This window comes from Mesocricetus auratus, unplaced genomic scaffold (assembly GCF_017639785.1).
Source record: "Mesocricetus auratus isolate SY011 unplaced genomic scaffold, BCM_Maur_2.0 Super-Scaffold_15014, whole genome shotgun sequence".
NCBI classification, from domain to species: Eukaryota; Metazoa; Chordata; class Mammalia; order Rodentia; family Cricetidae; genus Mesocricetus; species Mesocricetus auratus.
In genome coordinates, this window is record NW_024429186.1 from 14,074,118 (window position 1) to 14,100,286 (window position 26,169).

At 45.9% G+C, this 26,169-nt stretch overlaps 1 protein-coding gene and 2 long non-coding RNA genes across 3 annotated transcripts; 1 reads left to right on the forward strand and 2 right to left on the reverse strand.

The window, feature by feature from the left end:
- Positions 1-873: 873 nt before the first annotated feature.
- LOC121139253 lies at positions 874-20,386 on the forward strand. Its single transcript, XR_005876152.1, has 3 exons — positions 874-987; positions 17,394-17,532; positions 19,992-20,386. It is a non-coding gene; the product is annotated as an uncharacterized LOC121139253 (long non-coding RNA).
- LOC121139252 lies at positions 10,363-13,357 on the reverse strand. Its single transcript, XR_005876151.1, has 3 exons — positions 13,220-13,357; positions 11,369-11,414; positions 10,363-10,810 (listed from the first exon to the last, which is right to left on the reverse strand). It is a non-coding gene; the product is annotated as an uncharacterized LOC121139252 (long non-coding RNA).
- LOC110340569 (protein TCL1B2-like) lies at positions 18,646-24,203 on the reverse strand. The gene is made up of 4 exons (XM_021226089.2): positions 23,963-24,203; positions 21,345-21,515; positions 19,707-19,752; positions 18,646-19,124 (listed from the first exon to the last, which is right to left on the reverse strand). The coding sequence occupies exons 1-4, from the start codon at positions 24,092-24,094 to the stop codon at positions 19,093-19,095; spliced, it is 381 nt and encodes a 126-aa protein (XP_021081748.1). The 5' UTR covers positions 24,095-24,203; the 3' UTR covers positions 18,646-19,092.
- Positions 24,204-26,169: the final 1,966 nt, after the last annotated feature.

The following is a 26,169-nucleotide window of genomic DNA, read 5'->3' on the forward strand; positions in this document are numbered from 1 at the left end:
TCCATATATTACCTTAAAGGTGTGAACAAGTATCTCAAGCTAGTACACTAAGTCTGAGGGCAACGTCTCTGTTACAATCCATCTCAATTTGAGATATGAAGAAGCTGAGGTATAACAGTGACCTGCAGAGTTCACGGGACTAGTGTGCAGCACACCCTGTCTTTCTGTATATGACTTGTTTGTGAGCCCTTACTAATGTTTAAAAATCTGATTCACTGAGCATTTTAAGTGACTTTCCATTGGCTTTCTTTTTGATTACATACAAGGAAAACTTGGGTATTAACACCTTGGATTATTATGAATATTTACCTTGCTATATTCCCTTGTAAGTTCAATGGTATTTGAGGTTGTTTTCCTCACAATAAAGCACATGGCCTTCACTCTGCAGTAGATTTTTTTCTACAATTACCAAATCATATTTGTGCTCAAAATATCTCTTAATCCTAACCATCAGGAATTATGTGGTGATGTGTTATATATGATTTATTAAAGCTTACCTGAGGATTCAGAAAGCAAAGCCAGCCTCAAGCTATGGAGATCAGACAGTGGTGATACACACCTTTATTCCCCAAAGCCATAGAGCTAGGAGGTGATGCTATCCACCTTTAATACTAGGACTCAGGATGAAGATGTCAAAGGATCCTTGTGAGCCCAAGGTCACCCAGATCTACACAAGATTGATCCAGCCCTAAAGAGTACAGCTCACGCCAAGATGATGTCAGTACCTGGGATCACACACCTTTATTCCCAGCACTAGAAGGTTATAAAAGATAGGAGCAGGGTCTTTAGTAGTAAGTATCAGATTTCTTTCCAGTGACATCAACAAGACATTGGTATTAAAGTCTCAGGATTCTCCAGTCAGGCTGAGGAGAGGCAGCTGTCTGAGGTTTACTGGAGCCAGGATCATCTTTCAGCCTGAGGTAGAATGAGAGCTCGTGCCCAGCTGCTTTGCTTTTCTCAAGTTCACCTTGAAGCTTGAACACCAATGTAAGTCCCTGGGTCTGTTATTTTTCATGAACAAAGGAAGTGGGGCTTAGCTACCTGTCTCTATCCTCTGAACATTTTCCTGTTTGACTGGATTCATCTCACTGGGAGAATGAGGCACACCTCTGGGGTGATTATGAGGATATAAGGTTTTTGGGTGGAACACCAATGTAGGGATGCCATCGCCTGTGTTGTGACAAGAAGTCTGAGTAAAAGAGTGGGAAAAAGAGAACCAGTGTGACTTCTTTCTCAATTCCCCGGTCCATCATACTATGAACCAAAGTGCTTTTCACCTGCCCAAACAATTCTTACTATTTCTAAAGTCATTCCCACCAGGCATTTTGGTCACAGCGAGAACTAATGCAGACATCCAATTCTTCTGTCCCAGCTCTTCCTTTGCTAGGTCTTTTTTATTGTAGTAGATGCCATTCTCTTTAGCATATGCCTAGGTTTGTCCCTCTGTGATAGACAGTGTCAAGCCTATTTTCTCCAAGTCCAGTCTTGAATGCACTACTCTCCAGCAGTGTCAGTGTTCCAGGTTCTTCCCGAAGGGCTATTTAGTCATAGAACACCCCATGGTGGGGTAACACCATCACATGAACAGGACATCAAGGAAGGAGGAGCCTGTAGCAAGGGAAATCCATTCATGGATGAACAGAAAGCAAACGTGTGGGATGCTGGGTATCAGCTATCTTTCTCCTCCCCCCATTTTTATCCCATCCCCACCTGCAGCTCATGGGGAGGATGGCACCCACAGTCAGTGAGGGACTTCTCTTCAGGTCTCTTTGAAAACACACTCAAGACACACCTTGGCATGCCTCAATAACAATCTAAGAGATTGTGAACCTAGTCATGTTGACCACAAGGATACCCAGGAGAGTTTCCTAGAAACCATGTCCCAGATGAACTCAGCATCTCACAGGACAGGGCAGTATTGGGCTTCAGGGCTTGGCCACTCCTGCATGGTACCCTTAGGACTCTGAGCACCTTCCCTATGCTGACCTCTTTGGTGAAAGCAATCTCAACTCCCAAACCCAGATATGAGGCAATGTCTGGAGACATCTTATGTCCAGGGAACAGATGTCAGGGATAGATGCTGCTGTTCACCTGTGTGCTCACCCAGGACATCCCAAGATGATGCAGGAGCTGACCCAAAGGCTTTGGTGCCCACTTCAGGAACCCTGATCCAGGTAGTGCCCCTGCAGAACAGTCACAAGGCAGCCCTGTGAGGGCAGCACACTGTGCCCTGAAAACTGGCTCTGTGTGTCCTTTTCTTTTTTGAGAAGCTCAGGCCAGATTCTTTTCATCCCACTCAGAGCATGGGGACACCTGTGCCTGTCACAACTGCCCCCTCACCTTCCTCTCATGCTTCCCTTCCTTCCTTTTTCTCTCGGCAGGGTCTCATGTAGCCCAGGTTGTCCTCAGACCCAATTGTAGTTGAGGATGACCCTGAATTCCTGGTCCTCCTGCCTCAGCTCCTCTAGTGCTGGGATTACATCACCATGCCCAGTTCTCTGTGGGGCTGGAGATCTAACACAGAACCTAGCATGGGTTAGCCTAGCATTCCACCACCTGAGACCCCTAGCTGCTTGGAGACCCCTAGCCCCATGGCAGGCATTTACTGCTTCCTTTAGTCAACTTGACAGAGCCTTGAGTCATCTAAAAGGAGGGAGACTCAATTAAGAAAATGACTCTATGAGATTGGTTTGTAGGCAAGAATGTAGTACATATTCTAAATTAGGAATTGATGGGGAGGAGAGAACTCAGTCCACTGTAGGTGGGGCCAGCCAAGGGCAGGTTACCTGGGTTCCATAAAAAGTATAGGGACCAAGTCATGAAGATGTAGCCAGTAGGCATCACCCCTCCATGGACTCCGCTTCATTTCCTGCTTCCAGGTTCCTGCCTAGAGCTCCAGCCTGGCTTCTCTCAGCAATGGAGTGTGCCCTGTAAGCCTTTTCCTCTCCAACAAGAATTTTGGTCAGTCTTTTTGTGACATCCGTGTAAAGCAATTGGGGACAGTCCCTGAGCCAGAGAGAACCTTCAGTGGCACAACCTTCACAGTGGACACTCACCATCCGCCATCTTGAGTCTGGCTGGCCCACTGCAGGTTTGGGCTTGCTCTATCATCGTGTGTGCCAACTCCAATCTCAAATCCTCCTGCAGGCACACATGTCCCATTGGTTCTGTTTCTCTGAAGTATGCTCACTACTCAAAAGTTAGCCTCTACACTGAGCATTTCCAAATAAAATTAGAGTTGTCACACAACCACCTTATCCCAGCCACAAAGCATGAAGGGATTCTGATTTGCATAATTAGAATCTCTGAGTCTGTGTGGAAAGAACTAAGAAGTCCCCCATGGTGGAACTGACACCCCACATGTCTCTCTGAGTTCTAGGCTGTCTTTGATATCATTCTGTGGTTTTCTGTTGTCTAATTTTAGGGTTTTAGTGTCAGGCCCTTTAAAAGTTACATTTTAAAATTCTGTGTTATGTGTGCTTGCTGACAAGATGGATGTGGTCAGAATGAGAATGGCCCACAAAGACTTGTGCCTTTGATGTTGAAATGGACCAGCAACCAAACTCTGAGTGACGAAATGTCCTGAAGATGTCACACAGTGCTCCTGTAATGTTTGGGGGTCAACTTCCACTTTATGTTTTAGCACCTAGATATAGACAGACCAGGCCAGCGCAGAATTTATGTAAAAGCAGTAAGCTTAATTAGTTAAAAACAAGTTTGGGGTCCCTCTGGCATCATCAGGTAAACAGGCCAGCTTCCCGGCCTGTGTTCCAGAGCCTGCAGATCGCCTGGGAACTGCACAGAGCTCCCAATCCCGGCGGGAGCATCACATAAACAGGCCAGCTTCCCGGCCTGTGTTCCAGAGCCTGCAGATCGCCTGGGAACTGCACAGAGCTCCCAATCCCGGCGGAAGCCAAGCACCCCAGACTCCAGATCTTCTCTCCCACCAACGATTCCAGGAAAGGAGAGGAGGCTGGGAGTACAGGGAAGTAGCTGTCCCTCTGGCATCATCAGGTAAACAGGCCAGCTTCCCGGCCTGTGTTCCAGAGCCTGCAGATCGCCTGGGAACTGCACAGAGCTCCCAATCCCGGCGGGAGCCAAGCACCCCAGACTCCAGATCTTCTCTCCCACCAAAGAGACCAGGAAACTACAGGAGCCAGGGAGACCAGGGGAGTAGCTGTTCCAGATCAGGTACAACAGGACCCAGCATAGGGTCCAGGGGACCAGGTAGGAGGCTAAGCGCCCCAGATTCCTGTTCTTCTTCTCTACCCACGGACCAGCATTTGGACAAGGCATAGAAGAACCACCAGATTACTGGAATTACTAGCACCCACCAAAAGGGAACTCTGGTCCCCAGACCAGGAAGGGGCTCTTTCTGCACCCACTAAAAGAAGAGATGGGAAAGAGACAATACAAAAACACAGTCAGCAACAGAAAAACAAAATTGACACCACCAGATTCTAGAGACTCCACACCAGCAAGACCCCAATATTCCAACGCGAAGGAAGCAGAAGAGAACGACCTTAAAAGCACTTTCATGAAAATGATAGAGGCCCTAAAAGAGGATATTGGAAAATCCCTCAAAGAAATGGAAGAAAAAACAAGCCAAAAAATGCAAGAAATGGAAGAAAAAACAAACCAAAAAATGCAAGAATTGGAAGAAAAAACAAACCAAAAAAGGCACGAAATGGAAGAAGAAATGAAGCAAAAAATGCAAGAAATGGAAGAAAAAGCAAAGCAAAAAATGCAAGAATTAGAAGAAGAAACATACCAAATAAGGCAGGAAATGGAAGAAGAAACAAAGCAAAAATGCAAGAAATGGTAGAAAAAACAAAGCAAAAAATGAAAAAAATGGAGGAAGAAACAAACCAAAAAAGGCAGGAAATGGAAGAAGAAACAAAGCACAAAATCCAAGAAATGGAACAAAAAGCAAACCAAAAAATGCAAGAAATGGAAGAAAGAACAAACCAAAAAATTCATAAAAGGCAACAAACGGACGAACAGATAAACAGAAAATTGCAAGAAGAATTGCAAACGCTGCAAGGGTTGAAAACTGAAATAGAGACACTAAAAAAAACACAATCTGAAGAAAGGCAGAAAATAGAAAAGCTGGACAAACAGTCAGGCACTACCAATACAAGCATTACCAACAGAATAGAAGAGATGGAAGAGAGAATCTCAAGTGTTGAAGATACATTAGGAGAAATGGATTTATCAACCAAAGAAAACCTTAAATCCAACAAATCCTTAACACAAAACATCCAGGAATTATGGGACACCATGAAAAGACCAAACCTAAGAATAATAGGTATAGAAGAAGGAGAAGAAATCCAGCTCAAAGGGGCAGAAGGCATATTCAACAAAATCATAGAAGAAAACTTTCCCAACCTTAAGAAAGACATGCCAATGAAGGTACAAGAAGCCTACAGAACACCAAATAGAGTGGACCACAAAAAAAAATCCCTCGCCACATAATAATCAAGACCCCAAACATACAGAATAAAGAAAGAATATTAAGAGCAGCTAAGGAAAAAGGTCAAGTAACATATAAAGGCAGACCTATCAGAATTACACCTGATTTCTCCATGGAAACTCTGAAAGCCAGAAGGTCCTGGATAGATATTCTACCTACACTAAGAGACCATGGATGCCAGCCCAGACTACTATACCCGGCAAAGCTCTCAATCACTATAGACGGAGAAAACAAGATATTCCATGACAAAACTAGATTCAACCAATATGTGTCCACTAACCCAGCCCTACAGAAAATTTTGGAAGGAAAACTCCAACCCAAGGAAGCTAACTACAACCAGAAAAACATAAGCATTAGAGAATCCCTCTCTACCAACAGCCATAAGAACAAAGGGGCGAAATTCCACCCATAATTCCACCAACAACAACCATCGCAAATCGAAGGATGAGCAATCAATGGTCATTAATATCCCTCAATATTAACGGCCTTAACTCACCCATAAAAAGACACAGACTAGCAGAATGGATTCGAAGACAGAACCCTTCCTTCTGCTGCATACAAGAAACACACCTCACCCTCAAAGACAGACATTACTTGAGAGTTAAAGGTTGGGAAAAAATTTTTCAATCAAATGGACCCAAGAAACAAGCAGGGGTAGCAATCCTAATATCTAACAAACTAGACTTTAAAATAAAATCAATCAAAAGAGATGAAGGAGGTCATTACATACTCATCACAGGTGAAACCCACCAAGACGAAGTGTCTATCCTGAACATCTATGCCCCCAATACAAAGGCATCCACATTCGTTAAAGAAACATTATTAGAACTTAAATCTCATCTAAAGCCCCACACAGTTATAGTGGGAGATTTCAACACACCACTCTCACCACTAGACAAGAATACCAGACAGGAACTCAACAAAGAAGCAAAGGGTCTAATAGAAGTAATGACCCAACTGGGATTAACAGATATCTATAGAACATTTCATCCACATAAAAAAGAATATACCTTCTTCTCACCACCACATGGAACCTTCTCAAAAATCGACCACATACTTGGCAACATATCAAACCTCAGCAGCTACAAAAAAATTGGAATAACTCCATGCATCTTATCAGACCACCATGCCTTAAAATTAGAATTCAACAACAATACAAATTGCAGAAAACCTACAAACTCATGGAAATTGAATAATGCTCAACTGCACCATCCCTGGGTCAAAGAGGAAATAAAAAAGAAATTAAAGACTTCCTCGAATTCAATGAGAATGAAGACACAACATACCCAAACCTATGGGACACTTTGAAAGCAGTGCTACGGGGAAGTTCATAGCACTAAGTGCTCACATGAAGAAACAGGAAAACAGTTATACCAGAGAATTAACATCACAGCTAAAAGCTCTAGAACACAAAGAAGCAAACTCCCCCAGGAGGAGTAGACGCCAGGAAATAATCAAATTGAGGGCTGAAATCAACAAACTAGAAACCAGGAAAACAATACAAAGAATCAATGCAACGAAGAGTTGGTTCTTTGAGAAAATCAACAAGATAGACAAACCTTTGTCCAAACTTACCAAACAGCAGAGAGTGAACACGCAAATTAACAAAATCAGAAATGAAAAGGGGGACATAACAACAGACTCTGAGGAAATCCAGAGAATCATTAGGTCATACTTTGAAAACCTGTACTCCACAAAATTCGAAAATTTAAAGGAAATGGATGACTTCCTGGACAGCTATCATTTGCCAAAACTAAATCAAGAACAGATAAGCAATTTAAATAGACCTATAACCCCTATGGAAATAGAAGCTGTCATCAAAAGTCTCCCAACCAAAAAAAGTCCAGGTCCAGATGGGCTCAGTGCAGAATTCTACCACAAATTCAAAGAACAGCTTATACCAATTCTTCTCAAAGTGTTCCACACAATAGAAGCAGAAGGGTCTTTGCCAAACTCTTTCTATGAGGCTTCAATAACCTTGATCCCCAAGCCACACAAAGATACAACCAAGAAAGAGAACTTCAGACCAATATCCCTCATGAACATTGATGCAAAAATACTCAATAAAATACTGGCAAATCGGATCCAAGAACACATCAAAACAATCATTCACCACGATCAAGTAGGTTTCATCCCAGGGATGCAGGGATGGTTCAACATACGAAAATCCATCAACGTAATCCACCATATAAACAAGCTGAAAAACAAAAATCACATGATCATCTCACTAGATGCTGAAAAAGCCTTTGACAAAATCCAACACCCCTTCATGATAAAGGTCTTGGAGAGATCTGGGATAACAGGGACATACTTAAACATAATAAAAGCCATATACAGTAAACCAACAGCCAACATCAAACTAAATGGACAGAAACTCAACGCAATTCCTCTAAAATCAGGAACAAAACAAGGCTGTCCACTCTCTCCATACCTTTTCAACATGGTACTTGAAGTTCTAGCTATAGCCATACGACAACAAAGGGGGATCAAGGGGATACAAATTGGGAAGGAAGAAGTCAAACTTTCACTGTTTGCAGACGATATGATAGTTTACATCAATGACCCAAAGAACTCTACCAGGGAACTCTTACAGCTGATTAACACCTTCAGCAAAGTGGCAGGTTACAAGATCAACTCAAGAAAGTCAGTAGCCCTACTATATACAGATGATAAAAGGGCTGAAAGAGAAATCAGAGAAACATCACCCTTTACAATTGCCACAAACAACATAAAATACCTTGGGGTAACGCTAACCAAACAAGTGAAAGACCTGTATCGTAAGAACTTTGAATCTTTAAAGAAAGAAATTAAAGAAACCCTCAGAAAATGGAAAGATCTCCCATGCTCTTGGATAGGTAGGATCAATGTAGTAAAAATGGCAATCCTGCCAAAAGCAATCTACAGATTCAATGCTATCCCCATTAAAATCCCAGCACAATTCTTCACAGACCTTGAAAGAACAATAATCAATTTTGTATGGAAAAACAAAAGACCCAGGATAGCCAAAACAACCCTGTTCAACAAGGCAACGTCCGGAGGCATCACTATCCCTGACCTCAAGCTCTATTATAGAGCTATAGTCCTGAAAACAGCTTGGTATTGGCACAAAAATAGACAGGCAGACCAATGGAATCGAATAGAAAATCCGGGTATTAACCCACACACGTACGAACATCTGATCTTTGACAAAGAAGCTAAAAATATACAATGGAATAAAGAAAGCATCTTCAACAAATGGTGCTGGCATAATTGGAGACTGGCATGTAGAAAAATGCGGATCGATCCATGTTTATCGCCATGCACAAAACTTAAGTCCAAATGGATCAAAGACCTCAACATAAATCCAGCCACACTGAACCTCTTAGAAGAGAAAGTGGGTGGTACCCTTGAAAGAATTGGTACAGGAGACAGCTTCCTGAACATAACACCAGTAGCACAGACAGTGAGATCAACAATTAATAAATGGGACCTACTGAAACTGAGAAGCTTCTGTAAGGCAAAGGACACAGTCAGCAAGACAAAAAGGCAGCCCACAGAATGGGAAAAAATATTCACTAATCCCACATCTGACAGAGGGTTGATCTCCAAAATTTACAAAGAACTCAAGAAGCAAGTCTCCAAAACAGCAAAGGACCCAATTAAGAAGTGGGCTGCAGAACTAAATAGAGAGTTTTCAATAGAGGAGTCTAAAATGGCTGAGAGGCACTTGAGAAAGTGCTCAACATCCTTAGCCATCCGGGAAATGCAAATCAAAGCAACTCTGAGATACCATCTCACTCCTGTCAGAATGGCTAAAATCAAAAACACCAATGACAATTTATGCTGGAGAGGATGTGGTGAAAGGGGGACACTCCTCCATTGCTGGTGGGAGTGCCAACTGGTTCAGCCACTTTGGAAAGCAGTATGGAGATTCCTCAGAAAAATGGGAATAAACCTACCACAAGACCCAGCAACTCCACTCTTAGGCATATATCCAAAAGATGCCCATTCATATAACAAAGATGTCTGTTCCACTATGTTCATAGCAGCTTTATTTGTAATAGCCAGAACTTGGAAGCAACCTAGATGTCCCTCACCCGAAGAATGGATAGAGAAAATGTGGTACATCTACACAATGGAGTACTATTCAGCAGAAAAAAATAATGGAATCATGAGATTCGCAGGCAAATGGATGACACTAGAAGAAACCATCCTGAGTGAGGTAACCCAGTCACAAAAAGAGAAACATGGCATGTACTCTCTCATATATGGATTTTAGACATAGATCTGGGGAGTGCCAGCCTACAATCCTATTGCCAGAGAGTCTGGGAAACAGAAACTTCATTTACTGGCTGGTTAAGTACTGAGCTGAACTCAAGAAAGCCAGTATCAGAGAGGGAGGACTGATGATCAAAGGGATTAAGACTGGGCTGGTTGAACCCCCAGAAACAGCTGACCAGACAAAGGTTAACTCTTGAATCCCAGGCATCAGCCTGGGAATCCAGCATGGGACTGATCAAGACCCCCTGAATCTGGGTGTCAGTGAGGAGGCCTAGGTAATCTATTGAGCCTTGGACAGCAGATCGGTACCCATCCCAAGTATACACACGGTCTCTGGACTCCCATAGAACAATGTGAGGTGCACTCTCACCCTGAACTCTTGGGGAAGGGTCTAGGCCCTGCCCTATATGAAATGACAGACTATGGACACCCCCACGGAGGGCCTCACCCTCCCTGGGGGAATGAGGGGATAACGGGGGGGGGGGCCGATGGGGGGGAGGGCACGGGAGGAGGGGAGGGAAAGGGAGAGGGACCTCGTACTGACTTGTGAAGCAACCTTGTTTCTTATCTAAATTTAAAATGGAAAATAAAAAAATATTAATAAAAAAAAGAAAAAAAAACAAGTTTGGGGTGGGATTAGGGTCAGCATCACTTCTGGGAGCCAAGTCCTGAGCATGTGGGAGAAGTGACCAGATGCTCCCTGTGCACATCCCATTGTGCCTTCAAGCACGGAGCACAGAGTCCTCTGCCCAGCACCAGGTCAACTTCCAGCCAGCATTGGTAGCTCAGAGATCCACAGGGTGTGGAGTCCCCATCCATGCCTGCTCCACAGGTGCCTCCAGATCAGAGTCACCCGAGGGGCATGCTGTACTGGGAGGCCAGGGGAGGGGTTCAAAGGGATGAGAGGTCTTTAGAAGGACAATCTGTAAGGTCAGCATCAGAGGCAAAAGGGGGCAAGAAAGTCACAGCTGTACCCAGGAAGGGAGGAGGCTCAGGACACAGGCAGCCAGGCTCACAGGAGCAGATCATGTGAAGTTCAGGGTTAAGATGAGCAGGAGGCACTGCTAGACTGGAGACCTGGGGAACAAGCAGAGAATTAGATGCATAAAATCTTCACTCATGTTGCAAGGGACAGGAGCCTGAAGGGCTATCAACACCTACAGAGGACCAAGGAGACACTGCTTAGTGAATCCCTTCAGAAATGGATGCTGGACCCAAAGACTGTGCTCCAGCCCTGCCCCATGGACCATTCACACCTCAGGCAGGTAGAGCTGCTACCAAGCTGGGGGAGATGCCCAGTGTAGGTTCTCTTGGGCCAATACCACACAGCACTCCAGTGTGATTAAACTGGAGAGACAAGGTCACTAGGTTCTAGTCCCATCATTGCTATTCCAGGGCTCTGTGGTCTCGGGCCCTGCAATCTGATACCCAGAGCCTGTTTCCTTAGCTGTGACATGGTGCACTGGACACATGCAATTGTTTCCAAGGCTGAGGGTGACAATGCTTTCTCTGGGGTCAGCTCACAACACTTATATCCAAAGGAGAAGGGTGACAGGTGGCCACACAAGGAAGCCCCGGGAGAGCCACCAGCACTCTCTGCCTATACAGAGAGAAAGACTTCTGGTGCCATCTTACCAGGTTGGTTTTCCATCATTATGACCAGGTGTTCTCTGTCTCCAATCTGAAGAAGAGATAACAGCCATCAGGATCCTGGGTGACACATATCTAGCCATCTCTAAGACAATGACCATTCAGACTTGAGACAGCACAGAGGGGAAGGGGGCAGAAGGAGATATGGTGTGAGGATTCTATAGCCAGAGGGAATCGTTACTTCCACAGCTGCCCCGTTGTGCACAGATACCCACACATCCTCACTCTCCATCCTGTCCCTGTCTGTTGTATTGACAGGCTCCTGAAGTAGAGAGTTCACCAACAGAATTAACTTTAAGAACGCCCTGAAACTCAACTAATTCACTAGGGCCCTCCCTGCCAAAGGAAGCAGAGCCAAGGGGCAAAGACTTACACAAGAGAAGCCACCCAGTCAACCAGAAACCAGACAAGCTGCCTGGAAGGGGTTTAGCCCAAGTAAGGCACAGGCTGTGCAGTGTGTTCCAGGGTCCCAGCTTTTGTGAGCTGGGTGTCCTTTGGTGATACACCTGTCTTCGAGTCATTTCTACACCTGTAAGTAATCCCTCACCAATACCAATATTCCTATAATAACTCCAATAAAACTCATTGCTTCACCAATAAACTTGGTGGTATCTTTACTTTGGTCTATTGTGGGTTCCCTACCTGTGATGAGGAGATGAGTATACTTTGTCTTCTCAGGAAACATTTTGTCACACAACAAACCTCCCAAAAGGACCCCAAAAATAAATGTGACCTTAGAGCCCTTAAAGGAAGATTTGAATGAAGGAGAGGTGAGAATCTCCCTGGGGAGAGCTGTTCCTGCCCCTCATCAGCTGCAGCTCTCAGGGGAGTGTCCCCTCTGCCACCCCTGGACAACACAGTAGCGCTGGCCCTAGGTGCAGCCTTGGGAGATCTGAACTTGAGAAATAAACCTGGACAGTAGGCCCTGCCATTGGCTCGTCTCTGAAAGGGGTTAACTAACCAGGGAAATCCTGGAGAGCTCAGCCTATAGGTGAGGACAAGGGAAGCCTGGCAGGCTGAGCAACCCTACCATCACCCAGACCAGAACCAGAGGTACGAGCTAGTTAATCCCAACATCCATTCCATCTGGGATCTGTGGGAGCACTTGAAGGGAGCAAACTGAAGACTCAAAGCTGCAGGATTTCCACTACATAGGACACAAGCAGGATAACCAAGAGGAGTTCCAGTGAGATCCATGCATGAACAGTGTAGGAGAAACCAAAGGCCTTGAGTCAGACAATGACTCTTTGCAATGAACCCTTGCAAGTAAACATATATGGATAAGAGTGTTTACTGAATGACTCCCTGTGTCACTCTGCAGTTTCCTTGATGAGGCTTTCCCCCCCTATGCCCCGCACCTCTTCCCCAAGGCTCCCAATCACAAAGATCCCACTGTCCATGGTGAGCCCTCCTTTTCCTGCCCTCTGCCCCGAACATTCAGAGTCCTCTTGGTCCCTGGTTTGGATTTCAGCCAAGTAGTTGCTACCTATCCTAAGCAGCACAGTTTGGAGTAGTTGTTACAGTCTGTTTGCCCAGCATCAGCCTGGCTTCCCCATTCACATTTTCCCCATGGTCAGAACCAGGATCCGGTCAAGATCTACTCACAAACACTGCTCCCATGGTAAGACCTACTATTCCAGGATAAGATGGTCTACAAGCAAATCTGCAATCCGCACTTTCTCCATCATCACTGGGCACACCCTGCCCTTGAGAATGATGACCTCTGCGTCACCAGACAGGAGCTTTCACTTCTTTCTCTGGTGAGAGGAGATGAAGGTGACAGAGCTGGATGCATTCTGTGTGGCTGGAGGAACATCCTGGGTTAAGTGTACTTACCCCAGCCATTCCTGCTTCCCTGGGCTGTAACAGACAGAGAGTGTGCCTCTAGAACACTCTTAAATTTTCCAATTTCAAGTGATTTAGAAAACCCAGCCCTTCAGGGTCTGTGATGGCTGCTCCACGAGCAAGTCCAATTTTATCGAGCAAAAGCCTGGAGATTTAAATAGAAGACAAGATGTCTGGCTGTTTGTGCTAAGAGAATGCCCATGTGTGTCTTTATTGCAAGCAGGGGGCAGTCTTATATACAGATTTAATGCACAATGGAGAAACCCCAGGTGAAGAGGCTGAGTTTTCCTCGTGTTAGATGCTTATGTCAGTGGGGCAAGTCCGGGTTGTAAGCCAGGACTAGAGAACAGGATGCACCTGTAGTTATCAGCTGACAAGCAATGCACAGAGATCTGTGGAGACCATGGCCCAACAAGGGTCCTGCCAAAAACAGGGACTCTTAATGTCTTATCATTAACTATCCCACATTCTTTCCTGCAGCCTTCTGTTAAAGCCCTGGTGTCCTCTATAATTGTACCCCCCTGAACATTCCCTAGCTCTGCTCATCTCCAATGCTAAGCATGGCTGAGATTGTTTTATACATGGATGGGGTGCATCCCAGTGGTGGATGGGTTTCTACTGCCTGGACGTAGCCAGGCTGTGTATATTTCCTGCTTCCCCCTTGTAACAAAAGCTGCTCCCTGTGTTGGTTGTCTGTGGTCTGCTGATGTGCAGTCCTGCACCAACATTGGAGAGCTCATGTCTGTGGAGGACAGCTACTCCAATACCCTTGACAGAGCATGCTCCTTCTGTATCAGGGGTCCTCAGCCTTCCTAATACTGCACTCCTCATGTTGTGGTGACTCCCCAACCATAAAATCATTTCCATTGCTATTTCATACCTGTATATTTAGTACCATTATGAATCAATTATAAAAATCTGCTGTGCAGAATATCTACCATGTGAGGCAGTGAAAGGTTGAGTCCTCCTGAATGGGACTCAAGCCACAGGTTGAGAACCACTGTTCTGTGTATACTGAGGAAGAAGCTTCTAGAAGGATCAGCATGGACTCTTAAGAGATGGAGGAGATATGTGCTGCTACCCAATCACATTAGACAACCCAATGTTGACAGAGTCTCACTATGTAGTCCCAGTTGCCTGGAACTCTCTCTGTAGCCCAGGCTGGCCTTGAACTCACAGAAATCCATCTGCCTATACCTCCCAAGTGCTAACAGGAAAGGAGTGCCAACATACTGTAAATTCCTCTGAGACATCTTTAGAGCTGAGCCACCATAAGGAAATGGAGAGCAAAATAAACACAGGTGACTTCTTAAAGTGGGACTGAGAATTGACCATGGTGGAAACGTGATCAGCCAGGTGTCTGTGCATGGACAGTTGATTGCAGAGTAGACTCATGAGATGGAGACTTCCCTCAGCCTGTGGTCTACCTTAATGGTGAAATGTCCTTCATGTGCTCATGTGAGCACACTCAGCCTGCAGTGCAGTTTTACAAGGCTGTGCAACCATTAGGAGGCAAAAAGCCCAGTACAAAAGGGGTTTGCTAGATGTCAGAATGCCTTGAGGTGTCAGAGCCCAGACTTCCTCTGCTCTGACTACTCTCTGTTTGCTCCCTGATCCACCAAAATTGAACAGCAACCTCACGTTCCTGCCACCACACAGCCATGCACCACCATGCCTTCTCACTGTGTTGGATTTCATTTCCTCCAACAATGAGTCTGAATAATGTTGTCTTTCCTGTTTCTTGTCATATATTTGGTTAAGTGATGAGTTAATAGTGAGACTGGATCTCACATCTCTGTCATTAGCAGTGTTACCTTAACACTGGTATAGGGCCAGCATCTTCCCTGTTTGGTTCAGTAAGAAAGAAGATATGGAAGGTGCTTGTACACATTGCCAGTCAGGGTCTTTAGCATAGACTAATCTTTATGTCCATGTGGTGCATGTTGGACTCAGTGTTCTCCTACCTTCATTTGTGAGTCCCATCCCTGTGTTTCCAGCCTCTCCTGTGCCTTGCTACCCAGACCTGTAGCAGCCTCTGGCTGAGGCACTGACTGCTGTGAATAACTCCATCATATCCCAGAATTCTCCTCTGCCCTCAAGCTCTTCCCACCCAGAATTCTCTCACCCTTTCTCAACACACACTTCTCACATTGATTTCTGGGTCAGATCATGTAGGTAGAACTGGTTTTGTTGTATTTTGATGTATTTATACATTACTTTGGAATATATTTCCATATTTCCTTAAAGGTTTGAAAAAGTATCTCAAGCTATTACACTAAATCCATGGGTTAGCTTCTTTGTTATAATCCATGTTGCTTTGATACATGAAGAAGCTGAGATATAACAGTGATCTGCAAACTCACAGGACTAGTGTGCAACACAGCCTGCCTTTGCATTTAAGACTTGCTTGTGAGCCCTTACTGATGGGGGAAGTCCTGTGTATATGTCAATAAAGCACTGTTGGCCAATAGGGAACCAAAATAGGTGGGACTAGGAGTCCAGGAGGACTCTGGGAAGGAGAAACACAGGAAGTCAAGATGTAACGCCATGGGGTAGGAAGTCCAGAAACCTCTCCGGTAAGAGAAATGCTTAGATTAGCAATTATGGGATAAATGCTTAAGTCAGAGCTAGCCAGTAAGAAACAAGCAAGGCCAACAGCTTCATAATTAATATAGCCTCCTGTGTGTTCATTTGGGACTGATGCAGCTCTGGAACCAGGCAGGCGGGAAGGCTTCTCTTTACACCTTACTAATGTTTTTAAATCTGCTTCACAGAGCATTTTAAGTGACTTTCCATTTGCTTTCTTTTTGATTCTATACAATGAAACTTGGGTGTTAACACCTTGAAGTATTATAAACATTTACCTTGCTGGGTTCCCTTGTAAGTTCAATGGAATTTGAGGTTATTTTCCTCACATAAAGCTCATGGCCTCCACTCTGTAGTAGAGGGTTTTTTTGTACAAATAGCAAACCTTATTGTTATTGTTCCTCAATATAACTCTCAAACCTAACCTTCAGGGAAAATGTGGTGATATATTATTTATGATTTATTAAAGCTTACCTAAGGATTCTGAAAGTAAAGCCAGCCTCAAGCTATGGAGATCAGACAGTGGTGATATACACCTTAAATCCCAGCATCCATAGAGCTAGGAGGTGATGTTATCCACCTTTAATCCTAGGACTCAGAATTAAGAGGTAGAAGGAACTGTGTGAGTCCAAGGTCACCCAGAACTTCACCAAATTGATCCAGTCCTAAAGAAAAGCAGCTCATACAAAGATGATCTCAGAACCTGGGATCACACACCTTTATCCCCGCACTTGAGGTGTATAAAAGTTAGGAGCAGGGTCTTCAGTAGTCAGTATCAGGATTCCTTTCCAGTGACATCAACAATAGAAAGACATTGGTATTAAAGTCTCAGGATTCTCCAGCCAGGCTGAGGAGAGGCAGCTGTCGGAGGTTTACTGGAGCCAGGGTCATCTTTCAGCCTGAGGTAGAGTGAGAGCTCGTGCCCAGCTGCTTTGCTTTTCTGATCTTCACCTTGAAGCTTGAACACCAATGTAAGTCTCTGGGTCTGTTATTTTTCATGAACAAGGGAAGTGGCCCTTCGATGCCTGTCTCTATCCTCTGATCATTTTCCTCCTTGACTGGATTCATCTCACTGGGAGAATGAGGCACACCTCTGGGGTGATTATAAGGATATAAGTTTTTTGGGTGGAACACCAATGTAGGGATGCCATCGTGTGTGCTGTGACAAGAAGTCTGAGTAAAAGAGTGGGGAAAAGAGAGCAGCTGTGACTTCTTTCTCCACTCCAAGAATAAACAGGCTGTGAACTGAAGTGATCTCACCTGCCCCACACGAGCCAAAACAACTTCTTACTCATTTGTGAGCCACTTCCACCAGACATTTTGGTCACAGAGAGAACTAATGCAGGCATCCAATTCTGTCCCAGCTCTGCCTTTGCTAGGTCTTATTTATTGTAGCAGATGCCGTTCTCTTTAACTTATGCCTAGGTTTGTTCCTTTACGATAGACAGTGTCAACCCTGTTTTCTCCAAGTCAGGCTTGAATGCACTTCTCCCCCACGTGTATCTGCGTTCCAGTTTGTTTTAAAGAAATATTTAGTAGTACCACACACCAAGACTGGGTAACACCATCACATCAACAGGGCATCCAGGTAGTAGGAGCCTGCAGCAAGGGAAATGCATTGTTTCATGGAGGACCAGAAAGCAAAGATGTGGGATGCTGGATACCAGCAGGCTTCCTATGTTGTCTCATCACCCCAAGTGTTCCTGCCCAGAACAAGGGTAAGCATGCCTAGGTCTCACACCTGCCTTCTCCCTGTGTTCCTTTCTCCACTGGTATGAGCTGCTGCTCTGTTTTCTGTCCTCAGAGAATCCCCAGAGTCATTGTGAACTTGAGTCCTACTGCTGGTTTCACAGCCTGCTGATTTTTTGATGTTTGGGGCTTTTCCTTCCCAAGATCATAAACATATTTTTCTATATTTTCTACAAATACTTTAATTAAAAAAACAAGCTCTCACCTAGTCAGTGGGGCTCGTTTCTTGAATCTCAGCACTCAGGAAGCAAGAGCAGGCAGATCTCTGTTAGTTCAAGGTCAAACTGCTCTACAGAACAGAACAGTCATGACTACACAGAAAAAGCCAGTCTTGAAACACACACACACACACACACACACACACACACTCAAGGCCTCATGTATCCCAGGATGGTTTTGAACTTACTGCAGACCCAAGGATAACCTTAAACTTGTGATTCTCTGACCTCCACATCTCATGTGCTAAGATTCTAGCAAGTGCTCACACAGCTGGTTTGAACTCTGATCATGCAAAACTGAGGGATCGACTTTGAGCACTGTGTATGCTAAGTCAGCTTGTGACCAACTGAGCTAAAGGCCCAACCCTATAGGGTCTTTCTAGATTCACTGTGTAAAGTTACAGCTTCCATCTGCTGACACTTTCTTCCTGTGAATAGTGTCAGAGGGAGTGCCTTTCTTTCCTGTGGATCAGCTGAAGGAAGGACATGTTCACAGTACCTGTCCCCTGTCCCCTCTGTCCTGTTCCCTTGCATTTTGGGGTCTTCATGTGCAAGGACACTTTGTCCCCCTGGCCTGTAGTGAATTAGTGTGGCTCCTGTGTTGACTCTGTCAGTCACTGACCACTCTCCCTCCCTCCATGTAAGCCACAGCTTCTTATCCTATGCCCAGCACAGCTTCACCCAGCTCCCACAAGCCTCCCTGTTAGACCTTCCCCAGGTACCCTGATGCTGAAATGCACAAGGAACCATCCTCCAGTGAGGAAATGTCCTGAAGAGGATACACAGTGCTCCTGTAATGTTTGGGGGTCAACTTCCACTTTATCCTTTAGAACCCAGATAAGGACAGACCAAGCCAGCACAGAATTTAAGTACAAGCAGTAAGTTTAATTAGTTAAAAACAAGTTTGGGGTGGGTTTAGGGTCAGCATCACTTCTGGGAACCAAGTCCTGAGCATGTGGGAGAAGTGACCAGATGCCCCTGTGCACATCCCATTGTGCCTTCAAGCATGGAGCACAGAGTCCTCTGCCCAGTACCAGGTCAACTTCCAGCCAGCATTGGTAGCTCAGAAAACCACAGGGTGTGGAGTCCCCATCCATGCCTGCTCCACAGGTGCCTCCAGATCAGAGTCACCCGAGGGGCATGCTGTACTGGGAGGCCAGGGGAGGGGTTCAAAGGGATGAGAGGTCTTTAGAAGGACAATCTGTATGGTCAGCATCAGAGGCAAAAGAAGACAAGAAAGTCACAGCTGTACCCCGGAAGGGAGAAGGCTCAGGACACAGACAGCCAGGCTCACAGCAGATCATGTGAAGTTCAGGGCTGAGTCGAGCAGGCAGGACTGTTAACTGGAAACATGTGGAACAAACAGAGAATCAGATGCATAAAATCCTCACTCAGGGTGTGTAGGGCAGGGGCCTTACGATCTCCCAACACCTAGCAGATCAAGGAGAGACTGCTTGATGAATCCCTGCAGAGCTGGGAGCTGGACCCAAAGGCTGTGCTCCAGCCAGTCCAGCTCCAGCCCTGCCCCTGGAGCACTCTCTCCTCAGACAGGTAGAGCTGCTGCCAAGGTGGGGAAGATGCCCAGGGTAGATTCTCTTGGGCCAATACCACACAGCACTCCAGTGTGATTAAACTGGAGAGACAAGGTCACTAGGTTCTAGTGACATCACTGCTATTACAGGGCTCTGTTGTCTCAGGACCTGCATTCCAATACCCAGAGTCTGTTTCCTTAGCTGTGGCATGGAGTACTGGACACATGGAATTGTTTCCAGGACTGAGGGTGACTCTGTGCTTACTGTGGGGTCAGCTCACAGCAAGTATATCTAAAGGAGAAGGGTTACAGGTGGTCACACAAGGAAAGCCCAGGGAGAGTCGCCAGAACTCTCTTCCTACACAGAGAGAAAGCCTTCTGGTGCCTGTCTTACCGAGTTCAGTCTCCATCTCTAGGATCAGGTGCTCTGTGTCCCCCAGCTGCAAGAGAGGAACAGCCTTCAGGATCCTGGGTGACACACATCTAGCCATCTCTAAGACAATGACCATTCTGACTGGCACCATCACTAAGAGGAAAGGGGAAGAGGAGGATCTGGTGTGGGAATTCTATAGCCAGAGGGAAGCATTACTTCCACAGATGTCCCACTAGACACAGATACCACATGTGTTCACAGATACATTCTCTCTCTCATCCTGTCCCCCCTCTGTCGTATTATTAGCCTCCTGAAGTAGAGAGGTCAACAGCAAAAATATCTTCAAGAACTCCCTGAAACTCAAAAGATTCACTAGTTCCCTCCCTGCCAGAGAAAGCAGGGCCAAGCAGCAAAGCCTCTCACAAGAAAAGCAACCCAGCCAAGCAGAAACCGGCCAAGCTGCCTGGAAGGGGTTTGGCCCACTTGAGGCACCTGAAAAGGACACTCTCCACCCTGCTGAGCTGCCAGCTCCAGGGTCCCAGCTTTTGTGAGCCTTTCCTCACTCATACTGTGTATGCTTTGGTGATGCAGCTGCCTTTGAGTTTTTCTGTTCATACAAGTGATCTCGACCTCATCCATATTCCTATAAGTGACTCCAATAAATTTATTAGTTCACCAAGATGAATTTGGTGATATCTGCACTTTGGTCTCTTGTGTGTTCCCTATTTGCAATGAGGAGATGAGTATGTGTTTTCTTCTCAGGAAAAATCTTGTAACACAACAACACTCCTCAAATCGTCTATGAAAAAAAGACCCTGTTAGAGCCATTGAAGGACAATTGGATGAAGGAGAGGAGAGAATCTCCCTGGGAGAGCTGTTCTGCCCCTCATCAGCTGCAGCTCTCAGGGGAGTGTCCCCTCTGCCACCCCTGGACAACACTGTAGAGCTGGCCCTAGGTGCAGCCTTGGGAGATCTGACCCTGAAAAATTAAACCAGGACATCTGGCCCCGCCCCTTGCTCATCACTGCAAGGGGTGACCTAGCCAGGGCAATGCTGGAGAGCTCAGCCTATGGGTGGGGACAAGGGAGAGCCGGCAGGCTAAGCAACCCTGACACTACCCAGGCCCAGATCCAGGGTTACTTGCTGGTCCTCCCCAACATCACCACCATCTGTGACCTGCCAGAGCACTTGAAGGGAACAAACTTGCAGACTCAAAGCTGCAGGATTTCCACTACACAAGGCACCAGCAGGATAACGAGGAGGAGTTCCAGTTTCAGACAAGCATGGAGAGTGTAGCAGAAAGCAAATGCCTCGAACCAGACAATGAGTCTCTGCAATGAACACTTGCAAGTAAACATATATGGATATAAAGATTTACTGCATGACTACAGCTTCCATGATGAGACTAATTTTTACGTATTCCCCTATTTCCTTGTCTTCTTTTTCTCTTAAATTATTTTTATTTTATTTTTGGGGAGGGGTGGCATGCAGAGGATGCATAGTAGGGACAGGGAAGTGAAGGGGATGGAGATGTATGCTGTGAGGGACAAAGGATAAATGAAGGACAGGAAAATACTTCCTGGGGTGAGAGAGGATGAGAAGCATTTGCATCTGACACCCACCTGCTGCAGCTTCCACTGGGAGGCAGCACACACTTACCCTGTAATGGTTCACTAATTTCCACATCCTTGAGTCTGTCCCACTGTATGAAAACACAGAATGTCTCTGCAGCATCCTGGGGAGATATGGCATAATTGAGAAGAAGTGGGGCAGGAGTTCCTTGCAGCATTCGCCCACCTGCCACAAAGTGACCATGATAGAGGTTCCAGGCTGAAGGGAGTAGAGGGGAGAGGCACATTAGTGACAGGTACCTTTAGTCATGCCTGGGTGCTGGAATAGCTGTTTTGCTGCAGTGATCAAAAAGAGAGGTTCCAACAGCCATAAACACAGCCTTGTCTCCACCACCTGTGTCTTCCCAGGGCCTGGGATGTCTGCTGCTCTTCTGCCTGGTCTGACCCTGACCTCCCTCTGCCCATCCCTGCTCATCCCCAGCTTCTCCCACACAGTAGCCACAGTCTCCAGACACACAGCACCTTTCACGGATGCTGGATTGGACCCTTGGTCTCAGCCATTTCCAGAGTTTTTAATATTCTCCTTTGAAAAGAGTGACGGATTCTGGAGAGATTACTCTATAGGTTAAGTGTACTAGCTGCACAGACATGAGGACCTGAATCTCCAACATCCATGTAAAATCCATAGTCATCCATGTGCCAGGGCTGTGGAAAGCCAAGATGGGAGGACCACTGGGGTTTCCTGACTGCAGTCTAGCTCCAGATTTGCAGAAACGTACTGTCTGGGGACATAAGGTAGAGAGAGACAGAGCAAGCCACCTGAACATTCAACAATCACAACACACACACACACACACACACACACACACACACACACACACACACACCAGGAACCAGGGCCCAGTGCAATGGTTTTACCAAAATACATGCAATGTGGTATTGATGGTGAGCTTCACGTGCCTTTAGTAAATGCAAAACAGAAACCTTAGCCAGTACAGAAAGCTACAAAGTGACAAAGTTGCTATAGCCTGCCATGGTGGTGCATGCCTTAATTCCCAGCACTCAGGAGACAGCGAGGGTCTATTCTGAGTTCAAGATCAGCTTTATCTACATAGTGAGTTCCAGGACAGTCAAGAAGGGTTTTGAGAATTTATGAGACAGTTAGTTGTGAGTATGAGAGTTGTGAAAGTATGTGAGCACGTGAGAGCATGAGTTTGCATGCACAAGTGTTAGAGTGAGAGTGTGTGTGTGATGTGAGATGGTGATTGCGGTGTGAGTGTGTCTGTGTGTGTTTAAATGTAACAATGGAAAGGATTTCTTGGTATACTAACCAAGACACACACACAAACACACACACACAGAGAGAGAGAGAGAGAGAGAGAGAGAGAGAGAGAGAGAGAGAGAGAGAGAGAGAGAAATAGAAGGAGAGAATAAAGTAAAAAGGAAGGGAGAGAAGAACACTGCTGGACCTGTTGTTGCCACCTGGAATCCCAAAGGACCCAAGAGGCTGTGGCAGAGGAACAGAAGTGTCAGTCCAGCGTGAACTACAAAGCAAGTTCAAGTGCCACTCCACGAGGAACTCCAGTGGATGTGTCCCTTAGCAACAGCTTTGCCTGTGGTCTCAGGTTGATTCTTTTACAGGAGCCATCAGATTCTCCTCTCCCCCTTTTGTCCAAGAAGCTGTTCTGGAAGCTGCATCTGCCCCTTTAGGCACACGTGGATCCAACAGCTACTTTAACCCAGAAGCAGGATGCTGGGAGATATGTGGCTCTAATGAATATATTGACTGCACAAACTTTCTCATGGAAGCTGTCTCATTTACATCTGGAATAACAGAATCTACTCTGGGCTTTTTTTTTAACTAAAAGATTTGGTCCAAAATCATTCCATATTTTATTTGGTGTAGGCTTAAAGAAAAGCACACATCTACTTGAAGATTTTTATTTTTAGGGTATTATAGATGAATTCTCCCCTTGTTAGATCCAACCTGGGACAAACTGAGGTTCAATAACATATCACAGTTGGCCCCAGATGACGGGGAAAAGGATGAAAAAGGAAGGACATGACTGCTCCTAGGTATGGAGGAGGAGAAGGTTTATTGTAGATAAAAGGGAGAGCACAGGCAGAGATGGAGACATCTGGGTGAGTTTGGAGTGAACATGACTGTGAGCCTGGCTAAGTGGGGGGGGGGGAGAAGAGGACCAAGCGGGGTGGCCTGGGCCAAGAGACTGGCATGGCGAAAATGGCTGAGTTATAAAGGGAAGAACCATAGGAGTTGGGGTGGGTTGGGAAAGTTGGGAGGCTCATACCTTGGGTGGGACAGTTCAGAGTAGAGGATAGGGTAAGCCTGCCAGACCATGTAACAAGTAGGGACTGAGGGATACTGGGAAAACTTGGTTGTCAGAGACCACTTTGATATGTTAATGGATACCTCAGCCAGTACCTGGAGGAGGACACATAGTATCTGCCACACCTACACAAGGGCTTTGCCATCCCAGCAGTCTTGGGGAGCAGTTTTGATACCTAGAAGTGCTTTTCCTGCAGCATCACAGAGTAGTATAGACTTCTGGGTTCCATTGTGGTCTAAAGATACATCTTAGAGCAGTTTTTAAGGTATTATCTACACGAACACACATACACACTAGCACAGCAAGACTACCCACAAGGCCAGGCAGGATGCAGCCTCCCTGGAGCCCCTAAACTCACCCTGTCATGAGTTGGATGGTCGGAGGTAAATAACAGGCTTACAACCATCCAGAGTCTCCGATTCTCATCCCTGTAGTAACCAGGTATTTCCCTGGTAAGAGTGACTGGGGGTAGCAAGGAAGCAGCAGCCATAGTGAGGAGCCCAAGGAGCTGGTGGTTTCCTTAACAAGCAGTCCTGCAGAGCCAGTATGGAGAACTAACCACAGGTTGCAGCAGGGGCCAGGACAAAAAGGCATGAGAAACCCAGTTCTTCTACAGCTGGGCCAGGAGCCCAAATCCCTAGAAACAGCTGCCCGGCTTCACCAGGTGCCCTGCGTCCTCAGGCTAGCCCTCTACAGGGCTCTCTGTGGACCCTGGCCAGACCCCCAGGGATTGTTGTCCTCACCACCTCTCCAACACGTTTCCACCAGGAAACTTGCTGAACCCCCTGGATCTAAGACAGTGATCTTCAACCTTCTGAATGTTGTGACCCTATAATGTAAGTTGCTCATGTTGTGGTGTATCCACAACCATAAAATTATACTGTAGCTACTTCAAACTGTATTTTTTTACTGTTGTAAATTGTCATGTAAATGCTTTGGGAAATGCATGTTGGGAAGATGATGGAGAACCACAGATTTAGAACCGAGGTTTTAGGGGTTATCTGAGGAAGACACACCTGGGCTAAATTTCTTCTGGGAAGCAAGCCCACAAACCTCAGATGTTTGTGTTCAAGATAATGTAAAACGTGACTGACTCTGCCAAGGGCAGCTGGGGCTTCTGACTAACATTGCCTTTGACCTGGAGTGTGACCACACAAGGGGCCATCTCCTCAGCCCATCTCCTCACTTTTCTGAGGCCACAGCAGGGCAGTCACAAAGCAGCCCTGTGAGGACAGCACCTGTGCCCTGAAGACTGGCTCTGTGTGTCCTTTTCCTTTTTAGAGCCTCAGACCAGATTCTTTTCATCCAACCCAGATCATGGGGAACACCTGTGCCTGTCAGCATTTCCCTCCCTCCTCCCCTTCCTTTATCCCTTCCTTCCGTTCTTTTTCTCTCAGAAGGGTCTCATGCAGCCCAAGTTGTCCTCAGACCCAATTGTAGTTGAGGATGACACTGAATTTCTGGTCCCCCTGCCACAGCTCTTCTAGTGCTGGGATTAGATCACCATGCACTGTTCTCTGCAGGGCCAGAGATCCATCCCAGAGCTTAGCACAGGCTAGCCCAGCATTCTACCACCTGAGACCCCTTGCCCCATGGAAGGTATTTCTAGCTTGTTTTATATTAGCTTGCCAGATCCTAAAGTCATCTGAAAGGAGGGACACTCAATTAAGAAAATAACTCTATAAGGTTCGGCTGTAGGGAAAACTGCAGTGGATTTTCTTAATTATGGATTCATGAGGAGTGGGACCAGTCAGGGGCAGGTTACCTGGGTTCCATAAAAAGTATAGGGACCAAGTCATGAAGATTTAGCCAGTAGGCATCACCCCTCCAAGGACTCTGCTTCAGTTCCTGATTCCAGTTTCCTGCCTAGAGCTCCACCGTGACTTGCTCAGCAATGGAGTGTGCCCTGTAAGCCCTTTCCTGCCTCAAGTGGCTTTGGGGAGTCTTTTTGTGACATCCGTGTAAAGCAATTGGGGACAGTCCCTGAGCCAGAGAGAACCTTCAGTGGCACAGCCTTCACAGTGGACACTCACCATCTGCCATCTTGAGTCTGGCTGGCCCACTGCAGGTTTGGACTTGCTCTATCATCCTGTGCCAACTCCAATCTCAAATCCTCCTGCAGACACACATGTCCCATTGGTTCTGTTTCTCTGGAGTATGCTGACTATTGAAGTTAGCCTCTACCCTGGACATTTCCAAATAAAATTAGAGTTGTCACACAACCACTTTATCCCAGCCACAAAGTGTGATAGGATTCTGATTTGCATAATCAGAATATCTGAGTTTATGTGAAAGAATTAAGAAGTCCCCCATGTTAGAACTGACACTCCACATGTCTCTCTTGGTGTTAGACTGTCTTTCATATTATTCTGTGGTTTTCTGTTGTCTAGTTTTAGGTTTTTAGAGTCAGGCCCTTTAAATGTTACAATTTAAAATTCTGTGTTATGTGTGCTTGCTGGCAAGATGGATGTGGTCTGAATGAGAATGGTGCACAAAGGCTTGTGCCTTTGATGTTGAAATGGACCAGCAACCAAACTCACAGTGACAAAATCCGGGAGATGTCAC